General features: G+C 51.2%; 2 protein-coding genes across 3 annotated transcripts; one reads left to right on the forward strand and one right to left on the reverse strand.

The window, feature by feature from the left end:
* Positions 1 to 470: 470 nt before the first annotated feature.
* LOC142908962 (cell division cycle protein 20 homolog) lies at positions 471 to 9,733 on the forward strand. Its single transcript, XM_076059645.1, has 12 exons — positions 471 to 1,358; positions 1,967 to 2,286; positions 2,518 to 2,639; positions 3,069 to 3,165; positions 3,554 to 3,685; positions 5,011 to 5,120; positions 5,618 to 5,707; positions 6,078 to 6,200; positions 6,398 to 6,601; positions 7,793 to 7,951; positions 8,096 to 8,213; positions 8,964 to 9,733. Exons 2-12 carry the CDS (start codon positions 1,968 to 1,970, stop codon positions 9,143 to 9,145), a joined length of 1,656 nt encoding a protein of 551 aa, XP_075915760.1. The 5' UTR covers positions 471 to 1,358; position 1,967; the 3' UTR covers positions 9,146 to 9,733.
* Positions 9,734 to 11,987: 2,254 nt separating this feature from the next.
* Positions 11,988 to 18,548, reverse strand: LOC116958734 (gap junction beta-1 protein-like). 2 transcript variants are annotated; one of them, XM_076059593.1, is made up of 2 exons: positions 18,114 to 18,548; positions 11,988 to 13,720 (listed from the first exon to the last, which is right to left on the reverse strand). In XM_076059593.1, the coding sequence occupies exon 2, from the start codon at positions 13,633 to 13,635 to the stop codon at positions 12,946 to 12,948; it is 690 nt and encodes a 229-aa protein (XP_075915708.1). In that variant the 5' UTR covers positions 13,636 to 13,720; positions 18,114 to 18,548; the 3' UTR covers positions 11,988 to 12,945. The 2 variants fall into 2 exon arrangements, with proteins under 2 accessions (XP_075915708.1, XP_075915709.1); XM_076059594.1 differs by lacking the exon at positions 18,114 to 18,548 and adding an exon at positions 16,488 to 16,571.
* Between the last annotated feature and the right edge of the window lie 4,840 nt (positions 18,549 to 23,388).

Raw genomic sequence — 23,388 nt, forward strand, 5'->3', positions numbered from 1 at the left:
TGTTATGGTCGAAACGTCGTGTGGATTCTTTTTAATGTTTTATATATATTTTATTGTTTTATTGTTTCCCTTCAACGTGACTTTACTGAAAGAGCTAAGAATATGAATTACTGCAGTCACGAAAGCTTTAAATCAAAAAGACACTTTATATATTTACGCGATATAACCCGATCCCCCCCGCCAGTAAACCTCTATTATCGATTATATTGGACGCGACAGCCCTCCTCCGTGTTGAACTGAACCCTAAGAAACCGTGACGCCGGCAGTTGCCGTGGCGACCGCTGCTCGCGTCAGGCGTTCTCCGTGGCCACCTAAACCAAGGGCGGGGCGGGGCGGGGCGGGGTCCTCGGAGTCCTTGACCAATCGAGAGCCGCCGTTTTCGCAAAATGCGCGGCCAATCAGCGCGAAGCGACCGTTAACGTTGAACACGTAGAGAGGCATCGCAGTGCAGATTGACAGTGGCAGAGAGAGACACAGAGTGAGACAGAGAGACAGAGAGAGTGAAACAGAGAGAGTGAGACAGAGAGAGACACACAGAGAGAGACACAGAGTGAGACAGAGACAGAGTGAGACAGAGAGACAGAGAGATAGAGAGAGACACACAGAGTGAGACAGAGAGACAGAGAGAGTGAGACAGAGAGACAGAGAGAGACACAGAGTGAGACAGAGTGAAACAGAGAGAGACACAGAGTGAGAAAGAGAGACAGAGTGCAGAGAGACAGAGTGAGACAGATAGAGACGAAGAGAGACAGAGTGAGACAGAGACAGACAGTGAGACAGAGAGACAGACAGAGAGACAGTGAGACAGAGAGAGACAGTGAGACAGAGACAGACAGTGAGGCAGAGAGACAGAGTGAGACAGACAGAGAGAGACATAGTGAGAGACAGAGAGAGACAGGGTGAGAGAGAGACAGACAGAGTGAGACAGAGAGAGACAGAGAGTGACAGAGTGAGACAGACAGAGAGAGACAGAGTGAGACAGACAGTGAGACAGAGAGACAGACAGAGTGAGACAGAGAGAGACAGAGACAGAAAGAGTGAGACAGAGAGACAGACAGAGAGACAGAGTGAGACAGAGAGAGACAGAGACAGACAGTGAGACAGAGTGAGACAGAGAGAGAGACATAGTGTGAGACAGAGAGTGACAGGGTGAGACAGAGTACAGAGACAGACAGAGAGAGACAGAGACAGACAGAGTGACAGAGAGAGACAGAGAGAGACATAGTGTGAGACAGAGAGTGACAGGGTGAGACAGAGTACAGAGACCGAGTGAGACAGAGAGACAGACAGAGTGAGACAGAGAGAGACAGAGAGAGAGACAGAACGCGGCGTGTCAACAGCGTCCGTCTCTTGAGAAGGTGAGGAGGATTGTCTGATGGTGGTTGCAGTGGTTGCCACCGTGAGGTTGTGTTGTGGTTGATCTGATTGTGTGGTGGTGTTTTTTGCGTGCTGTGGTTATCACAGTGGGTTTGCTTGTAGTATTATCGTGGTCGGTGTCATTGCGTGGTGGTTGTGATCGTGGGTTTGTGTTTGCCATGGCTGTGGGCCGCTGCCTGGTTGTGTGAAAGCTACGAAGCCGTCGACCCCGTTTCGAATCGGGATCTTCTATTGAACATTGCAGGAGTCGAATTCACGGGCAGCACCAGTGGTGGTAATTATCCGAAACGCTCCCGAGGTCGACTCTGCCACGTGAGTTACCCGGTAGGCAGTGCGGTGCCATGCCGGCCTTTGTTTGAGATTTCTTACGTCTCCGTGTTTGTCTGTCCGTCCGAAGACGTAAAACTTTTTTTTTGTCATCTCAGAGATAAGTAATTGCCCGCGTGTCCTTGTGCGTCTCCCGTCTAGCTGAGGATGTCCCAGGAGTGCCCTTTGAGAGAAAGATCCATGTCCTGCTGAAATCTTGAGAGCTGATCTGTACATCGCCCCTCGTGTCCAACGTCTCGCTGCATGACCGCGCGTGTCTCAGGATGTCGCAGTTTGAGAGTGGCGTGAGGAGTCACTCGCTGAAGCTGGATGCCCCCATTCCCTGGAGCCCCCAGCCGCGTCGGCAGCGCAAGGCGGCGTCCGCGATCACGAGCACGGTGGGAAGAAGCTTGGGCATGCCAGCCACCCCTGACGCCCGCAACAGCAGCTTCAACAACAACAGCAGCAGCATCAACAACAGCAGCGTAATGGCAGTGTCACCAATGAAAGGGACTCGCCGCACCAATAGCAGCAGCAGCCGCACGCCAGGACGCACGTCCAAGTGCCAGAAAATGCCCAGGGCCAAGGGCAAGAGCCCGCCCGGTGAGTGTGATGTGGCTACGTACGGTGCAAAAGAAGTCCAATATACATATATAGTCTGCGGTTTTGTGCACACGGTGTGTGATGATTGTGGTGTTTGAATGTGTGCAATGTGCGGCGTGTGGTCTGTATGCACGCTTGTGTACGCATCACCATATATATGTATTCTCTCTGTATATACTTTGCTGTGTACACATTTGCCATGAATGCCCGCTGTGTGTGCCAAAACTTCAGGTCGTGTCCGCCGCATTCCCCATGGCGAGTTCTGTGACCGATTCATCCCCGTGCGCAACAGCAAAGCTATGGAGGTGGCGAGCTACCTCGTAACTCGAGAAGAAACAGCATCTCCACTGAAGGCACGGTGACACACGGTGACACACTGAGATTCGCTAGGTATACAGAGCATAGACACATGGAGGTAACAAGCTACTTTGTGTCTCAAAGAGACGGACACGGGATCACGCTCTGTAAGTGAGGTGGCAGGCTACTTCCCACGCGTCTCAAAGAGACACGTGGGAAGCACGGAGTCATCATGGCTCATATAAACACGTGGATCTGTCAAGCTACCTAGTCTCAAGATGCGACTGTGGTGTCTCCACCCCGTTGACGGTCACGGGACACACGAGGATGCTCGGAGGTGGCAGGCAATCGGCCTCGTGTATTTGACGAGTCTGCTTCATTCCTCCACACCCTGGGGACACGTAAGGGAGAACAGGAGACACGCGTACAGCAACGGAGGGTGGGGACAAGGGAACACTGCTCTGTGTTTATTTTTCCGTGTGTAGGAGAAGCAGGCGGCGATGATGCATCTGCTGAGCGGCGTGGATGTGGAGAAAGCACGAATCTTACGCTACCAGGGACCGGCGCCACCTGTACCCGAGGGTAAGACAGGCTACACGGAGAGAGAGTGGAAGACACGGGGATCTGCAGTTGAGTAGTGGCTTTGATGCGTTGGTGGGGACACAGGGGCGTAGTGGGAAAGAGAACTTGAAGGATAGACAAGACATGGGGACGGTAAAGGTGTTGGGGCAAGGCAGAGACATGAAAATGGAGGGAAGGACGTGGGGGAGACTGGGGTACAGGGGGATACAGATAGACGTTGACACGTGGTGGGGGAGAAGGGAACTGTGTATGTGGCTGTGAGTGGTTCCCCCTGGGACATCGACGCAGGCAAGTTGCCGTACTCCCTCCAGGGCTGCGTCCGCAGCATTCGTGGTGAATGTGGTCACGGCATTTGCCGTGGTTAATGTTGTTGCGGCTGTCCCCTAAGGCTACGGCGACACGCAGAAGGTGCTGCACTCCCAGCAGGGCTACGCACACCTCTCCCTGCTCAAGAGGAAGCGACGCATACTCACGTGGCCCGAGCGTGTGCTCGACACGCCGGCGGTTCGCAATGACTTCTGTGAGATACGCACACGCACGCACACACACACACGCACACACACGCACACACACACACGCAAACACGCGCACACACACACATGCACATACACACGCGCGCACGCACACACGCACACACGCGCACACACGCGCGCACACGCACGCACACACCCACACACACGTACGCACACGCGCGCACACACGCACACACACGCACACACCCGCACACGCGTGCACGCACGCACACACACACACGTGCATACACATATACGCAGGCACATGTGAATAACTCATCATCGTTAACATAGATACCATGGTTCCTTCCGGTCAGAATAAACCCCTCGGCCAGAGCTCTGCTCAGCTCAGCCTTGGCTAAAGTGAGCAGCGTGCTTAACTTGAGCCAGCTCTGAGCATGGTCCCAGCATGCTCAGGATTTCGACGAGACGAGGCTGAGCCGTTGGTCCACGTTTGAAAGAAACATCAGCGCCTCAAGCCAGAGCTGATCCGTGACTAAGAATATGGCCCATAATTTTACGTCTCAACATCAGAATCTAAATATGTATTCATCCTGGAGGAATCCAATGAGCTATGCAGCTGTTTTTTTTTAAAGATGTCCAGTAGGGATTGGTCAGAATGTTACAACAATCAATATAAAAACACGAAAGGAGTGCAATGTATAGATAAGGTAAACAAATCACTATATATAACACGAGTAAAGGTTACCAGGTCTTAAAGCCCGCTGAGCTATTAACTTATTCTTTCAGCAGCAACCTGGCCACACAAATGATAGCTCAACAAAGTGGCTCATCACATAGAAATTTATAGCAGCAAATGAATATTTTTAGATACGAGTGCCTCCCCCACAATCAAGACCGCTGGTCACCCCACGCGCCCACCCTGACCAATGACTAAGGCCACAATACTGAGATGACGTCCACGCACCTCGTCAATGCAGTGTGAGTTTGGCATTTTGCTTCACGTTGTGGTTTAGTGTTTTTGTCGCCACAATGTGGCACCGATGTTCTCCTCATGCATTCTACAGTTATCCGGCACAGTATCCACTCTGCTGCAGCCTGCGACACCACCGCCCTCCCCGCCACAACTAAGGCCTTGATCTCCCGTCGGGGGCATGACCCATGGGTTGAGAGCCGCTGGACTCGGCAGTTATTAACCAGTTATTAAATCTAGACCTTTCCTGAATCGCAAAACCGGCATCGTATGAAATCCATATTTACCCGTGTATACGTGTAATATAGATGCATATATACGCACAACACAAATTTCGTCCTGAACTAAAAGTTTTAACCCTTATCCTGACCTGTGACCCCGTACCCCCCGTGCGCGCAGACCTCAACCCGCTGGACTGGAGTGTGGACAACGTCGTGTGTGTGGCGCTGGGCCACGCTGGGACGTATCTGTGGGACGCAGAAACGGGGAATGTGACCCAGCACATGAAGGCATGCGGAGAGATACTGGGACAAAAATACAAAGATCTCCCCATATAGCCTTGGCACACAAGGGGGTGGGTGACGAGTACCAGACTTGGCCGCCTTTGTCTCCCCATGGGTGATAAGCACTCATTTGATGTTGAGTCTGCTTAGGAGAGGCGCGTGATTGGTTCGGAGAATTGTCACTTGTGTTAACGGTGAGCGGAAATTGGACTTGGGTCCCCGGGTTTATAACGCAGCCCGCTAATCACTACACGACCGCTCCTCATACTGGAATACATGCAGGGATCCACACAGACATGCAGACACGCTGGAATGCAAACACGCACAGACGAATGGAAAACAGGCTCATTCATAGATGCATGGGGATACGGGGTCAGTGTTGTGTTCTTGTGAAAAGCAGACAGGGTGCCTTGAGGCAGCAAAATGCACACCGGGAACTTGAGCGTGAGAAAGGTGTTAAGGCCGTGCCGTGTTTGTGCGCTGTGTCTTTGCCCGCGTATCAGATGGAGGGGCGGTATTACCCCTCGTCCCTCTCATGGGTACCAACTAGAGGCAACATCCTCGCCATAGGAACAAGTTTCAACACCGTGCAGGTAATGAGCATAGCATTCTGGTAAGGGGCCTGGAGCAGAGGATTCTGGGTTATTTCAAGGAGCAGGGCATTCTGGAAGGGGAGTGTGGAGCAAGTGGCCGGTGGGGGAGAAGGGGTTAATGGGGAAAATGCCACAAATGTGAGACTTCTGGGGTAAGGGGTGGAGAGCAGAGGATTATGGGAAGTGAGCAGGTGGGCTTTTTATTGGTGCCGTGACTTGTATGTCCTTGTACGTGTCTATGTCGCTGTGCGTGTGTGCCTGTGTCTCCCCATTGTATATTTCCGCGTGTGCGTCTGTGTCCCCGTGCGTGTGCGGGGCGCGTGCCTATCCTCGTGTGGGTCTCCGTGTGTGTGTGTGTTTGCACGTGTAGATCTGGGACGTGGAGCGCAACAAGTGTTTAAGGAGTATGCAGGGCCACATGGGGCGTGTGAGCTCCCTGTCCTGGAACGGACACCTCCTGTCAAGGCAAGTGCTTAAGCGCACACACACACTTGTTGTGGTGGTTAACACTGTGGTTGTGGTGGTTGACACTGGTGTTGTAGTGACGGGTTGTGGCTCTCAACTTGGGTAAGATCCAGCACCTCGGACACACTTCGTCGCCGTTCCTTGTTGCGGCCGTGGCGGTTGTGGTTTTTTTGTAAACTCTGCGGTCATGGCGGTGGTTGTTGTAGTGGTTCCCGCTCGGGTCAGATCCACCACGATGACGTGCGGATGATGCAGCATCACGTCGCCACACTGAGTGGCCACTCCCAGGAGGTGTGCGGCTTGGCGTGGTCCCCTTGCGGACGCCTGCTGGCCAGCGGAAGCAACGACAGAAAACTCCTCCTGTGGGCCAACGGCATCACATCCTCGGCACCCCTCCGCGCCCTCCGGCAGCACACGGCCGCCGTCAAGGCAGGGACACGCACGCAGTGACGTGCTGGCACAACAGACACGTTGACACACGCGCTCGCCGACGTGTGCCGAGCCTATTACTGTAACGGCCGCTAAGCAGCGGAAACGTCACCGCAGTGTTCGTCTGAAAAAACCCCCCATCAAAACAGAAAAATAGTGCAGAAACGTATAAAAAGCACAGATGGCCTTTGTGCATTTTGCAGGTCATGTGAAGTGTTGAAGGCTTGCTGGCAAGAGATCTTGGCACAGGTCCGAGGTGTTATGGGTTAACTTAGAACTGGAAGACGGAGCACCTGCCCTCCCGACTCCACCGCATGAGCCACAGTGTGCAACGTGTGCACGCCGAGTGCATGACGTTCACTGACGCGCTATCCCTGTGCTTCTGTTTGAGCAGTCATGCATTGCAAAGCGCACTGCGCTCCAAACCCGGCATCCCGAGTTCGATTCCCGGCCACAGCTAACATCGGTTGCAAGTGATATCTGAATTGGTCCTGAGCTCCTCGTAGTCAACTTAGCCCTTCCATGCCTACCTGGTGCGGTGTCTGAACATCAGCAATGGGGAGACAAAGGCGGCTGGCGTGATGTGCCATGCTAGACCTAATAGGTGTGCGATGTTGGGACTGGCCTCAACAATCTGAGAGGGTAAATGAAGAATATTCGCCTGTTTTGTTTGTCTCTTCGTGTCTGTCTCTGTGTCTTTTTGTAGACAGGTGTAGGGGTGTTGCGGGAAGGGAACACACGGTTACACAGTGGTGGCTACAACCACGTCCGCTACAGCCCCGCCCCTCAGTGGTGTATGGGTATAAAGGGCGGGGAGCCAGAGGGCTCGGGGCAGAGTGTTGGGGCCAAGAGTGAAGAACCAGTGAAGAAGGAAGGCCGGCTAGATAGACCCTGGGACTACCCTGACCGCTTCCCTTTTCAGGGCCGGCAGGGCAAGGCAATGGTGCGGCCACAGAGCCTCAGAGCCGGAGCCATTTTAAGGGTCGGTCTGTCTGGTGGGGTGCTGTGACCTGTGCCATGACCAGGGCCAGGTCAGATAGCCTCCTCTAGCGCCTGTAGCGGAGGAACGGGGAGCATAGTGGTTAGGCTGATAGCCTAGGAGGTGTCCCAGCGTGTATACGGGTGAAGGGGCCATTACCCCTTCTCAGTATAACTCTGCCAAGCTTGAATAAATAGTGCTGCCTCTACTCCACTGTCTCGGTGTCCCGTGAACCCACTACACAGGCACTCGCGTGGTGTCCGTGGCAAGCGAGTTTGCTGGCGAGTGGGGGTGGAGCAAACGACCACCACATTCGCCTGTGGAATGTCAACACGGGAATCTGCTCCAAGGCAGTGGACGCTGTGTCTCAGGCATGGACACACAGACACGAGTGAGATGCTCTGCGAGAATGGGGGACACGAGACACGGTTAGCAATGTCTCAGTGCCGTGGACATTGCGTGTCTCGGGCACGAAGACACGCGGACGCGTGTTCACGACTCTTTCCCCCGCCCAGGTGTGCTCCGTCTTGTGGTCGAGCGAGCACAAGGAGCTGCTCTCCGCCCATGGCTACCCCAGGAACCAACTCGCACTGTGGGCCTACCCAGAGATGGTGCCCATCGCCGAGCTCTTAGGTATGGGGGCACACAAACACACAGGCACAAGGACAAATGTGGAGATGGCAACATGGATGGAGGGACAATGTAAATGTGCCTGTTCATGATTTCTGTATAACTGCTTTTTTGTTTAGAACTGCTTTTTGTGTTTAGTTTGTCCTTCCCCGCACCTCTGATTAGCACGGTTGGCTACATATGGTATGAAAGAAGTCCATCATACATACATGCCCATTCGTGAGATGAGCATTGGAATAACCTCAGACAAATGGGGCTACACAGGGACATGGGGGTACATGGTGCTGAAGAGTTTACCCATCAATGATGTCCAGCATCGAGCTAAAGAGTAAGTGACACACGAGGCAAAATAGGGGCATACGAAGATGGGACGCACAGGAGCATAGGGGGATACACACTGGTTGTGCATCCGGCCACTGGCATTCACCGCAGAACTACTGAGTATAGGGACACGGGGACACTGGTCATGGGGGGACACAACTACATATCCCAGGTCGTCCTTGAAAGAAAGCTAGTGATGTTTCACGTGACTCCGTGGGTTCATCTCATCTGGTTTATTAAAGGATACAAACAACCACACCGCCAAATTGTCTTTCTCCCTCGCGTATGTCTCTCCCTGGTCCCCATCCCTTCCCCATGATCCACGTCTAACCCCCGTGTCCCTGTCTCTTCCACCTTGTGTGACTATACCGTGTCTCTCCCTCCCCCATGTGTCTTCCCCCCCCCCCCGCCATGTCTCTCCATACCCCGCAGGCCATACAGGCCGCGTGCTGCAGGTTGCAGCGAGCCCCGACGGATCCTCCGTGATGTCACTTGGTGCTGATGAGAGCCTGCGCCTGTGGCGCTGCTTCCAGGGGGACAAGTCGCGGAAGAAGAAGCAGCAGCAGCTGGAAGGCGCCAATACGGGGAGGCTCTCGCAGAACTGCTTGCGCTAGCCCCCCTTACCAACATCCCACTGGCAACAACTCTTATCAACATTCACCCTCGCCTGTTCGATCATAGAGAGGACGCTAAAGTCATATTGCCAGAATTAGCCCCGCTCTTAATCCCCCCCCCCCTGCTCACCACAGTGTGTAGATCTGCAATGATCACTATTCACCATTCAGATACAAATCGTGTCCTTGTAAACGTGCTTAACGATTTAAAAATGTCCATTACAAATCGCCAGTGGAGCGTTTTTTTTCAATCGGTGTGCTCGTTCACGTCTATTGTTCATCAGTCATCAGGTATGTGCAGTGTTATTTGAATTGTTACGTCAACGAATAATAACGAAATGTTAAAGTGCTTTTGTGGCTGGCAAGTGTCATTTGCTAAACTGCCTTAGCCTAACCACCGAGCCTAATCCGTCCTCCGGGCATCACCACAGCCTTGCATCCAGGGGCGGAGCCAGGATTTCAGGCCGGGGTGACATTCAACAAATTTTAATTTCAAGAATGATTAGAGAGTCAGGCTGTTGAACTAGACGCCATCGGTTGGCGACACACTCTGACAACGCAGTTGCACGGAGCCCGCCAGACCGAGTGTCGTACACTTACATGCAGGATGTCACCCCTGTCACCGCCCCCTGGCTCCGCCCCTGGGGTTGTTGAATTTGGAAGTGCAACTGTCATCCGGAGCGAAGCCTCGTGAACTCTTCTTTGGTTCTTTCGGTAAAGTCACGTAGAATGAGAATAAAATAATAAATTGATAAAATAAAATAACACAATAATATTCTCACGACGTTTCGGCCACAACACAAGCGGCCTTCATCAGGTGAAGGGAGCGAGACTGTCTGGTAGGACAGCGCTGGAGTGAGAGAGCCACGTTCAGATCACGGCTTTTAAGCTGTGTGAGAGGAACAAAGAGCCTTGACGAAGGAATTAGCATAAAATTTAACATTGAAAAGGCTGAATGATTAGCTTGTGACTGGTCACAGAAATAGCTATGTTAAAAGTTAAAGCATACACATCCGCAGAGGCACCCATTGTTAAAAGGAATTAGCATAGAATTTAGCATTGAAATAGCTAAATTAAGGCATTCGCTTGTAACTGCTACAGAAATAGTTACGTTGAAGTCAGAGCATACACATTCACCGAGGCACTTAGTACAAATCAAAACAGGAGAATTTAGCATTGAAATAACTAGGCGAATTTAGCATTGAAATAACTGGGTGATTTGCTAGTGACTGGTCACAGAAATGACTACACATCTGAGCTATTCACAGTACTATATAGTGAACCAATAAAAACTAAAATATAAATTACCTTCATTTTGCATCGGCATTTCGGATTTTAACCGCCGGGTTATCGGTAGCAAGGGTCCACCCGGGAGGGCCACTGAGCCTCCATAACACCTTTCTGCACGAAGAACCGTGGCCCGTGCCAGAATCTTCACTATCGACGCCGACGAGGTCACGCGGCCAGAGACGGAGAGAGCTGCTGGAGACGCGACCCATTAGTCCCATTGCAGCATCACCACTCATGCGGCAAAAACTACTCCAGTGACCGACAGTGTGGGGAGGGGCCTTCAGCCAGCAATGGGACTGGCAAACGGTTGAACAAGTACTCTCTTATGAACGCCTATTTTTCTCTTAAGGGGCAGTCCATAAATGACGTCACGCACCTAGGGAGAGGGGGGGTCAGACATTTGTGACGATGTGTGACGATGGTGGGGGGGGTTGAGAAATGTGACGTCACATCAAATTGCGCAACTTTAAATATTTTCTCCTACTACATCAGAGTGCAGCGCCACATTAAAATACGCACTACAATGACAAGAATTTAAAGCGATTTGAAGCATGTTTTATTTTTTTGGGGGGGGGCAGAGCTTTGTGAGGTCATATTTGAGGGGGGGGGGGGGGTCTGACTTTTTGTGACGCCATGTGATGGAGGGTCAAAAATCGTCCAAAATCGCTTGACGTCATTTATGGACGGCCCCTAACTCATTTGAAGGACAATGTAGACAAATTATTATCGAGGCTTCACCCCCCCACCCCCCGCGTTTCCTATGCGTACATTGTCAGTAGACCCCCCATACGCAAGCGTACACATTTGGGTTAATCCCCCCTCCATGCGTACGTACTAAATGGATGGCCCCTTATAACCCTAACTACAAAGGCAGAACCCTCACGTCACATGATCTCCGTAACGATGTTGAGACAAAGTAAAAAGGACGTCATGATGAACAAGGGATTATAACTTTTAAATGAAATTGGTCTGTGTCACTGCAGCCTTACTGATTGAACGCAAATTGACGCAATGAATATATCACGTCTGCTTTTCGCTTGCAAGTTTCAAACTTATTGCAATACACCCGTCCCTTGGATCGGCAAAAGGAGAGTCTATTGTAAAACCCACAGTGTGGTTTGCTTTGCGGTGATAAGGGGAGTTTTAACAAACGCATTGTGTCCCGTGTGTGCGTAGACCTATCCGAAATCTCAATTTGCATTGGTTTGGTGATTTGTGACAAAAGACACAAAATTCTGTTAAAAAATATCTCTCTTTCTCAAGTGTGACAGAGCATAAACCCACGTGTGTTTTGCATGTATTACACGGCGCAGTGTGATTGTAAATGTTTTTCTGGACTAACTTATAAAACATACCCTGAGCGTTAACCAAGTAAAGCTCCCACTGCCTTTAACATAAATCTGTGAACATGTGTTTTTACATGTTTTTTTAAGATATGCATAAAATACAGTTCTGTATATTAGAGTATTTGTTGATGAAGGTTCTTGCTCTGTGATGTCCAATCTTGTTTTGAATTTATTTTTATTGCTATCGTTTGGCTTTCAAGAGCGCCCAACGAGCAATACTGAACTCACTCTGTATCCAGTCGAGACTTGACACCTTTGTTAGTTCGGCTTTAATTACAATGGCTGTAAACAATGTAAGAACCTGGCAGTCACCACCCCTCTCCACTTAAGATCAAATTATTGTTCTTGGTGACTTTTTTATTGAGATAGCAGTTATTGCCATCGTTATTGTTGCGTATTATTTTAAACAATCGTTTAGAAATAAAGTTAATAAAGTCCCACGCCGTGTGGCGCTGTGAACGAAGCCGCCCGGGTCGAGAATCTGCGGAGTTCAAATCCCCGTCAGTGTGGGCGTCCACTCGGTCCATCATCCTTCCCGTGGTCGGTGAAATCGGGCACGGCTTTGTGGGAAGTCAACAGCAGTCATCTTCTAGAGAGAGCGGTCCCCCGTCACGGTCGCGTGAGATTTCCACCGCGGGCTCGGGGAAGCCGCTTGGCTCGCGAATGGACAGTGGCAACGCTCGGTGTAAGCAAACCATGCAAAGGTGTGCGTGCCCAGTGGCTCGACGGGCCCTGGAGGAATGACACCATTAATGTGGTGCACCAAACAAAACACCTCGAATTCAGATTCTTACATATATAAAACGTAATTCTAATAACAATGTGAACATAATGTTAATAGTGAAATTAGTCCATTGCCTTCATTCCATCGCAAAAAACTGCGCACGACATAATTACGTTACATCGCTTGCTCACGTATACACCGTGTGGAGTCGGGCGAGGCACCCACAAAGGATGTCTGCTCAGGCCTCCTCCCAGCTGGGCGGGCACCACCGCCACCGCCGTTGCCCGGCCCTGCGGTCACCACCGCCGCCACTGCCCGGCTCCGGCGTCCTCGACCGACTGCGTCCCCTCTCGCCGTCGCCCTTCCGCTGGCCCGGGGGGCACCCCGACGCCCCCCTCGCTCGTCGACGCGCCCCCCTCCCGCCTCTTCCACCGGCCGCGCTAGCCGCTCCCTCCGCCTGAGCGGCGCTCTGAGCCGCGCCGGCAAACGTGGCTGCAGTAGCGTGCCAGCAGGTGGAGCAGCTCGGCCAGGTTGAGCAACAGACAGACGGCCGACGCGGCCAGCATGAAGATGGTGAAGATGGTCTTCTCGGTGGGGCGCGAAACGAAGCAGTCCACGGTGTTGGGGCAGGGCGATGCGTCGCACTTGAGGAGCCGCGGCATCGTGACGCCGCTGTAGATGAAGTGGAACGCGTAGAGGAAAGAGCACTCGAAGACGACGCGAAAGAGCACGCTCACCACGTACGTGCACAGCAGCACGCCGTCGGTTGGCGGCTTCAATATGGTGACGTCGCAGGGCCGCCCGCACCGCCGCGTCTTCCGCTTGGCCCTGCGGTGGCGGTGAGCGATGTGCATGGCCACGAGCAGCGCCGGCGTCGACACGAAGATGAGCTGCAGGGCCCAGAGGCGCACTTTCGAGATGGGGAAGTAGTGGTCGTAGCACACGTTCTGGCAGCCCGGCTGCAGCGTGTTGCACACAAAACCGGACTTCTCATCGCCCCACACTCTCTCGGCCGCCACCACCAGCACCATGATGCGGAAGATGAAGAGCACGGAGAGCCACACGTGGCCGATGGACGTGGAGTAGCGATTGGCGCCGCTCAGCACCGCGTAGAGGCCGGCCCAGTTCATGGCGCCAGCCGGCCTCGTCTTGCTGCCAGGTGCTGAGCGAAGGGGCTTGGGTTGATGAATTTACTCGGTTCCACTCTCCCGTTCCCTGTTCAAAGACAGAAATGGAGATAAACGAGTTAAGGAGTTTTTAATCTATCGTGCGCAGGGATACGTCGAGTCATCGATTACCATAGATTTTTACGCGTTCCGGACACGTGCATCGAACAATGGGTGTGATAAACGACTGTTTAAAACTTTAATGATGTGCGAAGTCATCATCGTGTGTCACCTCCAATCCAGGAATTGACAGTCGTGCATTTCCCATCTCGTCCTGCCCCATTTTTGTGTAACATGCCGCACTTCGTCTGTCCTTGTGAACCAAACCACTTCAATACCTCTAGAGCAGTGGTTCTTAACCTGTGATGCACGCACCCCTTGGGCGTGCGAGATGCCCTTTATCTGGTGGTGCGAGAAATGGCTCGATGTTTTTAGAAGGTAAATCATCCGAACACAAATTAAGCACGGGCACGTACGCACAACCTACTTTGTTTCATAAAACCCTCCATGTATTTATTAACATTGCACATTTTGTTAAATAACTGAGAGCCAAAGGGGTGCAAGGCTGCAGTAAAGGTGAAGAATCACTGATGTAGACTAACGGAGCAAGCGACACTGCAATAGCGAGACACGCACATTTGAGAAACAATACAAACGAGACCAAAAGGACAGATGACTGAATGAGATTGTGAACTTGAATTCTAACAATATGATCCCTCGTTACCTGACCAGTTGGCCGGTGGTGGCTATACTGCACATGGCCTCTAGTCCAGAACCGTGGAGGCAGCGTGGGTTGGTGGATCACACAAATGTTGTGAAACTTCCTTGCCGTGTGCTTCGGGGAGGTTGCCGTACTCTGGCTCATCAGGAGAAAGCGGTGCAGCAAACGTGGACTCCATCTATTTTTACGTTTCATACCTTCATACTTAGATACTGGCAAAAAAGGTCCCATGATATGTGGATTCCATCTATTCCATCTGCATGGGATAGAGCGTTGCCCCCTTCACACGCGTGGGTTCTCTAGGTGCTCCAGTTTCAACTTTGCAGAGTTGCGCCACTCACAGTGCTTGGATCGGCAAGCACCAAGCCCAAGGCAGTTCAGCAAACTGCATTGTCGTACTCTACTTCTATGCTCCCACGTCGAGGATCCCCATTTCCACGTCATCGATCAAAGTGGTGAAACGCGGTCAAATATCCCCAACGGCATACGTGGCCTGGGTTCACCTTCATCCAACAGTGGAGTGAAAGAAGGGCTGTAAATAATCACTCGCCTTTCGCCCGTCCAGTGACGGGTGCATTGCGGTAAATGTGAAACTTGCAAGCGAAAAGCTGACCGCGACGTCTCACTCGTTACATCAATGCGTGTGCAATTTGTAAGGGCGCGGTGACACAGACCTATTTCGTGTAAAGGTTATAATTCCTTGTTCATCGTGACGTCCTTCTTACTTTGATGTCTCAACAACAGCGTTACGGAGATCGCGTGACGTGAGGGTTCCGCCTTTGTCGTGAGGGTTGTAAATTGACGCTGAGGCACCTCGCCCCCCCCCCCCATGTGGAGTGACGTCAGCCGCTAATTATTATGAATGGGGGGGGGGGGGGTGTCCATTTGGAGGACGTCACCTTATAATTATTATTAATGAGTGGGGCTGTTCCATGTGGAGTGACGTCACCTGCTCATGATTATTAACGAGGGGGGAGGGTGCTCCATGTGGAGTGACGTCACCTGCTCATGATTATTAACGAGGGGAGCTGGTCGATGTGGAGGACGTCACTTGCGCGTGATTATATCACTATGTAACACGATTTCTGTTCCCGGGTAGTAAAGTGTTATTTTATAATTGCCTTTGCCTCAAAAGTATAGAAATGGCTATTATTCCCCACAAACTTTGCTTTTGTGCCCAGGACAGTGATATTGAGAAATTTACCAATTTTTCAATGAGAAACCGTGGTGTGCATTTGTGTCATTAATTAAGCCACATAAGCAATTTGAACAAATGTATACAACTGGGAGTGTCCAATGCAACATTCTTGAGTTGAATATCATGGACAGTGCTAAAGAGGAAGGCCATAATCCCCAACGTCTTTGAGACGGCACTTGTCACGTGGAAAGAGAAACTACTCCAATGCTGTGTGGAAGTGGACTGTAATATTCCAACACAAGTGTCTACTACAGCTGACACAGAATGTGTCCGTGTGGCATTAGTGAAACTGTCACACACCTTAAACATGGCTGCGCCATTTTAGCATCACCAAATTCTAACTACAGCACGAGATGTATTTTATTATTACACGCTTTTATTTAACTCACTCTTGTCTGTCGTATCCTCAACTATGTTGTATCCTCAAATCTTGTAACTCAATTTTAACCCACTTCCCAATGTCGTATCGACTGCAATACGATATTCTATCATTAAAAATAGATATTTTGAAGCAATCTTTTATATATCTTACGTTTAGGCTAGGGTCTAATTGTCCACTGCTCAACTGACGTTGGCTGTAAATCACCACGGGCCCCTTACGTTGTGGCAAGCTTCGGGGCCACTTCCTGGAGTCGTGGAGTTCTGCCATTACTCGTACGGTACATTTCAACGAAGCGTGTTTAAAAAAAAAACGTATTTTTAAATGTTACTTATTTTAAATATATACAGTTGGAGCCATTTTGTTAATCTATTGCTGGACGAGGGACTCCCCACGCCGCCCCGGGTCGCGATTTGACCATACTTCACCAGGCTAGTCCGTGTGGCTTGGTGGAGGAGGGTAGCGCAAACGTGGGAGCATAGTAACATTGTACTCTACAATGGATGTCTGCCACTCACCAACGTTGCACAGTCCCGCAGCTGCCTACAACAACAACGTCCCATCACAAGGGAAAAACACACAAATAGACAATCACTACGAGTACACTCACCACCACGTAGCTGTCAACCCCATATCAGTGCCCTACCTTATTACAGATCAATTCAGACCATATTGGCCACCACGTGTCTTTATAAATAACAGGTCCCTGCAGGGTGGGCTGGTAGGACAAGTCTCTGCGCTGTCTATTGAAGGGGGATGGACGGACGGTCACATTAATCTATTGCAGGCTGGTACACTCAGTTTACAACTTCGTTCCTACCAGTATCAACGTTCATCCTACGGAGTCCCATCACAATGTAGAAACACAAACAAATAGACAAAATTATGTTACCAAAGCATGTTTTTTTGCCCGTATTGAAACGGCTGTACCCCGAATGGCCGTGAAAACTCAATGTCTCTGTACAAGAATACGGGGTAAACCGTACGGGTTGACAGCTGTGATGCATCAAAAGATAACTTAACCCGTCGTTGTGTTACCTCGTTTAACCAAAGGCTTCAAACTCGCGTGGAACAGCCCGAAACCCAAAGCATGAGGACAAACACAAAGACGGGTATATCACGAGAGAAAAACCCCTACATATTTACCAATAACACTGTACTTAAAAATACTGTAGTGCATAATCGGGCAATGGCCCTTTTTCATAACACCTCTGTTACTGACGATTGTCTTTCAGCCTTTTTTCTTACGACTGCTGCCTGTGTATCTTACTTTGAAAACAGTTCCACAAAGCATGTCTAATTCTTTTTCTTTGTGACAGACTAGGCCCGAGATGCCAGGGAGGGCCTGAATGGCCTGGATTGCCTACCGAGGAGACGCCTTCCCCGGCGGGGAGCAACCACAGCCTGCGGTGTCACCACCGCACGGGGTCACACAACACCGGATTTTTTTTTGGTCAAAATTTTAAACCAAAACACCCACTTACCGGTTCGCGTGAGTTCAATCCTGCTCAGAGTTTTATGGGGCGAGATAAATTGTTCGTGCAAGTTTAGGGGGGGGGGGGGAGTCGTTATGTTCTGAACAGTTTTGAAGCGTCCTGGGAGCCGGGCTTGAGACGTCAGCCATTTGCACTTGGGAGCTACCACTCCCAGCGAACGGTTGATGCTCAAACTATCAATCTTATACTTTCACTTCCATCACATAATTGGAATCATTTTTACTCGAACAATATATGCTGAATGATCTACTATGAAATATATATTACATATTCACGGTCGCTTTGTCATTGTATTGCTGTTGGAGATGTATATATTTATATATTAAAAATATATCGCGTCTGTGACCCCCCCAATTTAAAGCGGTAAGTTGGTTCGTTCCAAATGATGACGTTCACACAATGCAAACGCTTACAAAGTTCGGAACGCTCTTCCAGAATTGTACAATATTTTTAAAGTTATTAACTCCGAAAGTTATCTCGATATGGCGATACTACGATATTCTGTAATAATATCCACCATAATCGTATCGTACATTTTTTCCACACGCACACACACACGCACGTGCACACACACACAACAACAACAACCGCCATTCGCCACTAAGTGGCGGTGACGTCACCACGACGCTTGTGCCAGACCATGTGCACCTTGAGGCCACGTGAAGTGTCGAACGCCCGCGGGCAGGAGGTCACGGGGCAGATCCAGGTGCCACGGGTCGGCTGACTGAGATGACTGAGATGACTGGCTGATGCACCACCTGTGTCCCCTACTGTGCCAATCTGCTGTGCTTTAGCCACCCGGCGCTCCGCTCGTTGTTGTGAGCGTCGCTCCTCCGCCCTCCGTTGTTGTTGGAGGGCGACTGCCTCCAACTGCCCAGTAGCAGCGTCCTTCACGAGCCTCCTCCACAGAGTCCGATCTTGACACCGCTGGTACCAGTCATCGGCAAGTCCACTCAGCTCCACGTCCTCCTGTACCACATCACTCCATCTCTTCTCTAGCACGTGCCACGCCCGATTAGCCCCCTCGATCCGTTTAAACAAAAGCTGTTTCGGCATGCGGTGGCTGGGCATGCAGGCTACATGACCCAGCCAATGCAGCCTTGTCTGCCGGAGGAGCTCACCGATGGGACCTTGCCCGGATCTTTCAAGGATATGTGAGCTCCTCACACAATCCAGCCTGGTTAAACCCAAGATGGATCGTAGGCAGGCTAGCCTAAATGTTTCTAACCGGCGAAGATGTTCCATTAGGGGGGTCCACGTTTCGCAAGCATAGAGAAGGGAGGGAATGACCGAAGCCGAGAAGACCTGAAGCTTAGTGCGGAGAGATAGACCAGGTAGCTTCCACACAGCGTTACGCAACCGATGAAAAGATATTGCCGCTCGACTGATTCGGAGTGAGACCTCTGCTGTTAAACTGGAGCCGGTCATAAGCACACTGCCCAGGTATGGGAAACTCTCCACTCTCTCCACAACTGCCCCATCACCAATTGGGAGTTGTGGGGGTGGAGTGTCCGATGGTACAAAATACCCAGGCAGGTGCTTAGTTTTGGTGAGGCTGATGGTAAGGCCCCATCTGTTAGTGGCATGCTCTAGTCTCAGCAGCAGCATCTCCAACTCTTCCTCTGAATGAGCAGCTATTACCAAATCATCTGCATACATAACGCCATCCCTTGACCGCACCCGGGCATCGATCAGCCTCCCATTATATCTGTACCAAATGGAGATTCCCCTGGTACAGCTATTGAAGGCTTCATGAACTACGTGGTCAAAATAGATGTTAAATAATGTGGGAGCCAGAGGACATCCTGTCGCACCCCAAGGCGTATAGGGAATGGCTCTGACTCCCGGCCACGGAGTTTTACCCGGGCCCGCTCACCATCATGAAGGTCCTTAATGATCGTGAGCAGAGGGTCAGGTACTCCAAAAGCACGAAGAACAACCCAGAGCCCAGGCCTACTGATGGTATCATAGGCCTTGACCAGGTCAATAAAGCAGAGATGTAGGTCTTGTTGGAATTCCCTACACCTCTGCTGTAGCAGACGGACAGAAAATATGGCATCTGTGCAGGACCGCCCTTTCCTGAAACCGCATTGGGGCTCCGCAAGCCTCTCCTCAGCGTGCCTGGCAAGGTGATGTTGAATAATCCTTGCCAGGACCTTTCCCGGAACACTGAGGAGTGAGATGCCCCTGTAGTTGTTACAGTCTGTGCGGTCCCCCTTCTTAAAGAGGGAGACCACCAGGGCATCCTTCCAATCCTGCGGAACTCATCCAGTGGTCCAGACTGTTGTTATGATGTCATATAGGGCAGTCTGTGCACAAACGCCACCCTCCCTCAGCATTTCGCTTGGGAGATCATCTCTACCCGGTGCCTTTACTGGTCTCAAGACTCCGGATCGCCTTCTGTACTTCCTCAACAGATGGCACCTCAGCCAGCCACTCACAGGGGGTGACTTCCAATATTTGAGGCACTGCAGCCTCACCAGGGTCATCCCCACTTTGTGCCACGATGTTTTCTTGGCTGAGGGATTTCCCCTCCCCCAGGACCTCACAGAAATGCTCAGCAAATCTGCAAACCTGTTCCTGGGGGTCGGAAATTGGATCACCGTTTTTTCCCCTAATGATCGTAATAGGTGTGGCGCTGCAGGTTACTTTTTTGATGGAGTTAAATAGAGATTTGTGATCACGGGCCACGGAGGCAGACTCCATCTCCTCAGCAACCCGCGACCACCACCCATCCTTGCAGCGCCTCACGGCTCTCTGAACCTCCGAGCGAAGGCTGCGGTAAGCCTCCTCATTCTCTGACGTAGGATTTTGTAGCCGATGACAGTGGGCCTGTCGCTTTGCTCAACCATCCTGAACACCTCCTCTGTCAGCCAGGGTCTCTGGGGAGGTCTGGACCGCGTACCCAAAGCAGCCATTGCAGCTGCATGAGTCACAGTCCTTAACCTCGCCCATTTACCCTCGACATCAGGAGGAGTGGGGGACGATGCCAACCCCAGCCGCAAGCGATGATGAAATTCTCGCTTGCAACTTTCATCAGATAACTGAGACCAGGCCACTTTAGGTTGGAATGGGGTCCTGGGTGTACACCCACCACCGGAGTGGAAGAATGGCAGGCGCATCTTACAGATGACTAGTCGATGGTCAGAGGGCAGATCAGCTCCACGGGAGGTCCTGGTGTCATAGACATGGGCTCGCATCCGCTGGTCTGTCACTATGTAGTCCTGCTTGGACCCGGCATGCATCCATGATATTGTGTGGATGCGCCGATGCCGGAAGAGCGTGTTGGTAATTAAAAGCCCATGGGCTGCACACAAATCTAGCAGCCTCCTACCGTTGTTATTGAGCTGATCTGGCCCATGCCTTCCAATCACTCCAGACCAGGTGTCAGCATCATGACCAACTCGGGCATTGAAGTCACCCAACAAGATGACTCTATCCCGAGGGGCCACTTTAGCCAGCACCTGTGACAGGTCATAGAAGGCATCTGACTCATCTGCTTTGCCTGCATGCCTCCATGAATGTTCGTCTTCGGTAGGGGCATAAGTAACCACGACCACCACTCCTCACCTCCGGTTGATGGGAAGGCGAGCCCAAAGTAGCCTGGGGCTTACCGCTTCCCACACCTCACCGCCATGCTCCCACGCCCCCTTCATTCTTTTGTTCAAAAGAAGAGCGACACCCTGATGTTTGGCAGTCTGCTGCCCTGAGGAGAGGACTGTCCACCCCTTATGGTGGCAGGAGCCAGAACTGGTCCACCGGACCTCCTGAATGCCACAGAGATCCAGGTGGTACCGGTCCAGCTCCCGACAGAGGAGTGGCAGCCCCTCCTCCGCAGTGAGTGTTCGATCATTCCACGTGGCCACACGAAGTGACTTTTTGTTGTTTCTGAAGGTGTCCCGAGGGTAGAGATTCAATCTCCTGGCTCCGCCAATTGGGGTTTGGCCAGGAGACGTCATAGACGCCTGTCCCCCCAGGGCCTCCGGCACAAGCTTATTAGTCACATATTTCAGTCGTGGTTTAGTGGTACATTTTTGAAGGTGGAGGGGTTACCAGCCCCTCGCACCCGTCCAGAGCCCCAATTTAACCCCTGTGGTGGTCACAGACGCCATGAGTGGAGGAGCCAATCGGAATTGGCCCTACCCCCACAGCACTGTCCACGACAGAGTTGCCCGTCCGGCACCGGGAGGAGGTAGGGGGTTGTTTTGCCGGACTAAACAGACACACACACAGACACACACAGATAGATTAACACACTCACTGATGCTGCTGGTATAGCTGGGTCTGCTGTGACTCTGTACACACACACATACACAGAGACACACACAGACACAAACAGACAGGTTAACACACTCACTGATGCTGCTGGTATAGCTGGGTCTGCTGTGACTCTGTACACACACACATACACAGAGACACACACAGACACAAACAGGCAGATTAACACACTCACTGATGCTGCTGGTATAGCTGGGTCTGCTGTGACTCTGTACACACACATACACAGAGACACACACAGACACAAACAGGCAGATTAACACACTCACTGATGCTGCTGGTATAGCTGGGTCTGCTGTGACTCTGTACACACACACATACACAGAGACACACACAGACACAAAGAGACAGATTAACACACTCACTGATGCTGCTGGTATAGCTGGGTCTGCTGTGACTCTGTACACACACACATACACAGAGACACAGACAGACACAAACAGATAGATTAACACACTCACTGATGCTGCTGGTATAGCTGGGTCTGCTGTGACTCTGTACACACACACATACACAGAGACACACACAGACACAAACAGGCAGATTAACACACTCACTGATGCTGCTGGTATAGCTGGGTCTGCTGTGACTCTGTACACACACACATACACAGAGACACACACAGACACAAACAGGCAGATTAACACACTCACTGATGCTGCTGGTATAGCTGGGTCTGCTGTGACTCTGTACACACACACATACGCAGAGACACACACAGACACAAACAGGCAGATTAACACACTCACTGATGCTGCTGGCATAGCTGGGTCTGCTGTGACTCTGTACACACACACATACACAGAGACACACACAGACACAGACAGATTAACACACTCACTGATGCTGCTGGTATAGCTGGGTCTGCTGTGACTCTGTACACACACACATACACAGAGACACACACAGACACAAACAGACAGATTAACACACTCACTGATGCTGCTGGTATAGCTGGGTCTGCTGTGACTGTACACACACACAGAGACACACACAGACACAAACAGACAGATTAACACACTCACTGATGCTGCTGGTATAGCTGGGTCTGCTGTGACTCTGTACACACACATACACAGAGACACACACAGACACAAACAAACAGATTAACACACTCACTGATGCTGCTGGTATAGCTGGGTCTGCTGTGACTCTGTACACACACACATACACAGAGACACACACAGACACAAACAAACAGATTAACACACTCACTGATGCTGCTGGTATAGCTGGGTCTGCTGTGACTCTGTACACACACACATACACAGAGACACACACAGACACAAACAGACAGATTAACACACTCACTGATGCTGCTGGTATAGCTGGGTCTGCTGTGACTCTGTACACACACACATACACAGAGACACACACAGACACAAACAGGCAGATTAACACACTCACTGATGCTGCTGGTATAGCTGGGTCTGCTGTGACTCTGTACACACACACACATACACAGAGACACACACAGACACAAACAGGCAGATTAACACACTCACTGATGCTGCTGGTATAGCTGGGTCTGCTGTGACTCTGTACACACACATACACAGAGACACACACAGACACAAACAGACAGATTAACACACTCACTGATGCTGCTGGTATAGCTGGGTCTGCTGTGACTCTGTACACACAC

This window comes from Petromyzon marinus, unplaced genomic scaffold, assembly GCF_048934315.1.
Source record: "Petromyzon marinus isolate PM22_M1 ecotype Great Lakes invasive population unplaced genomic scaffold, UKy_Petmar_22M1.pri1.0 PM_G_Scaffold_11, whole genome shotgun sequence".
In the NCBI taxonomy this organism is placed as follows: Eukaryota; Metazoa; Chordata; class Hyperoartia; order Petromyzontiformes; family Petromyzontidae; genus Petromyzon; species Petromyzon marinus.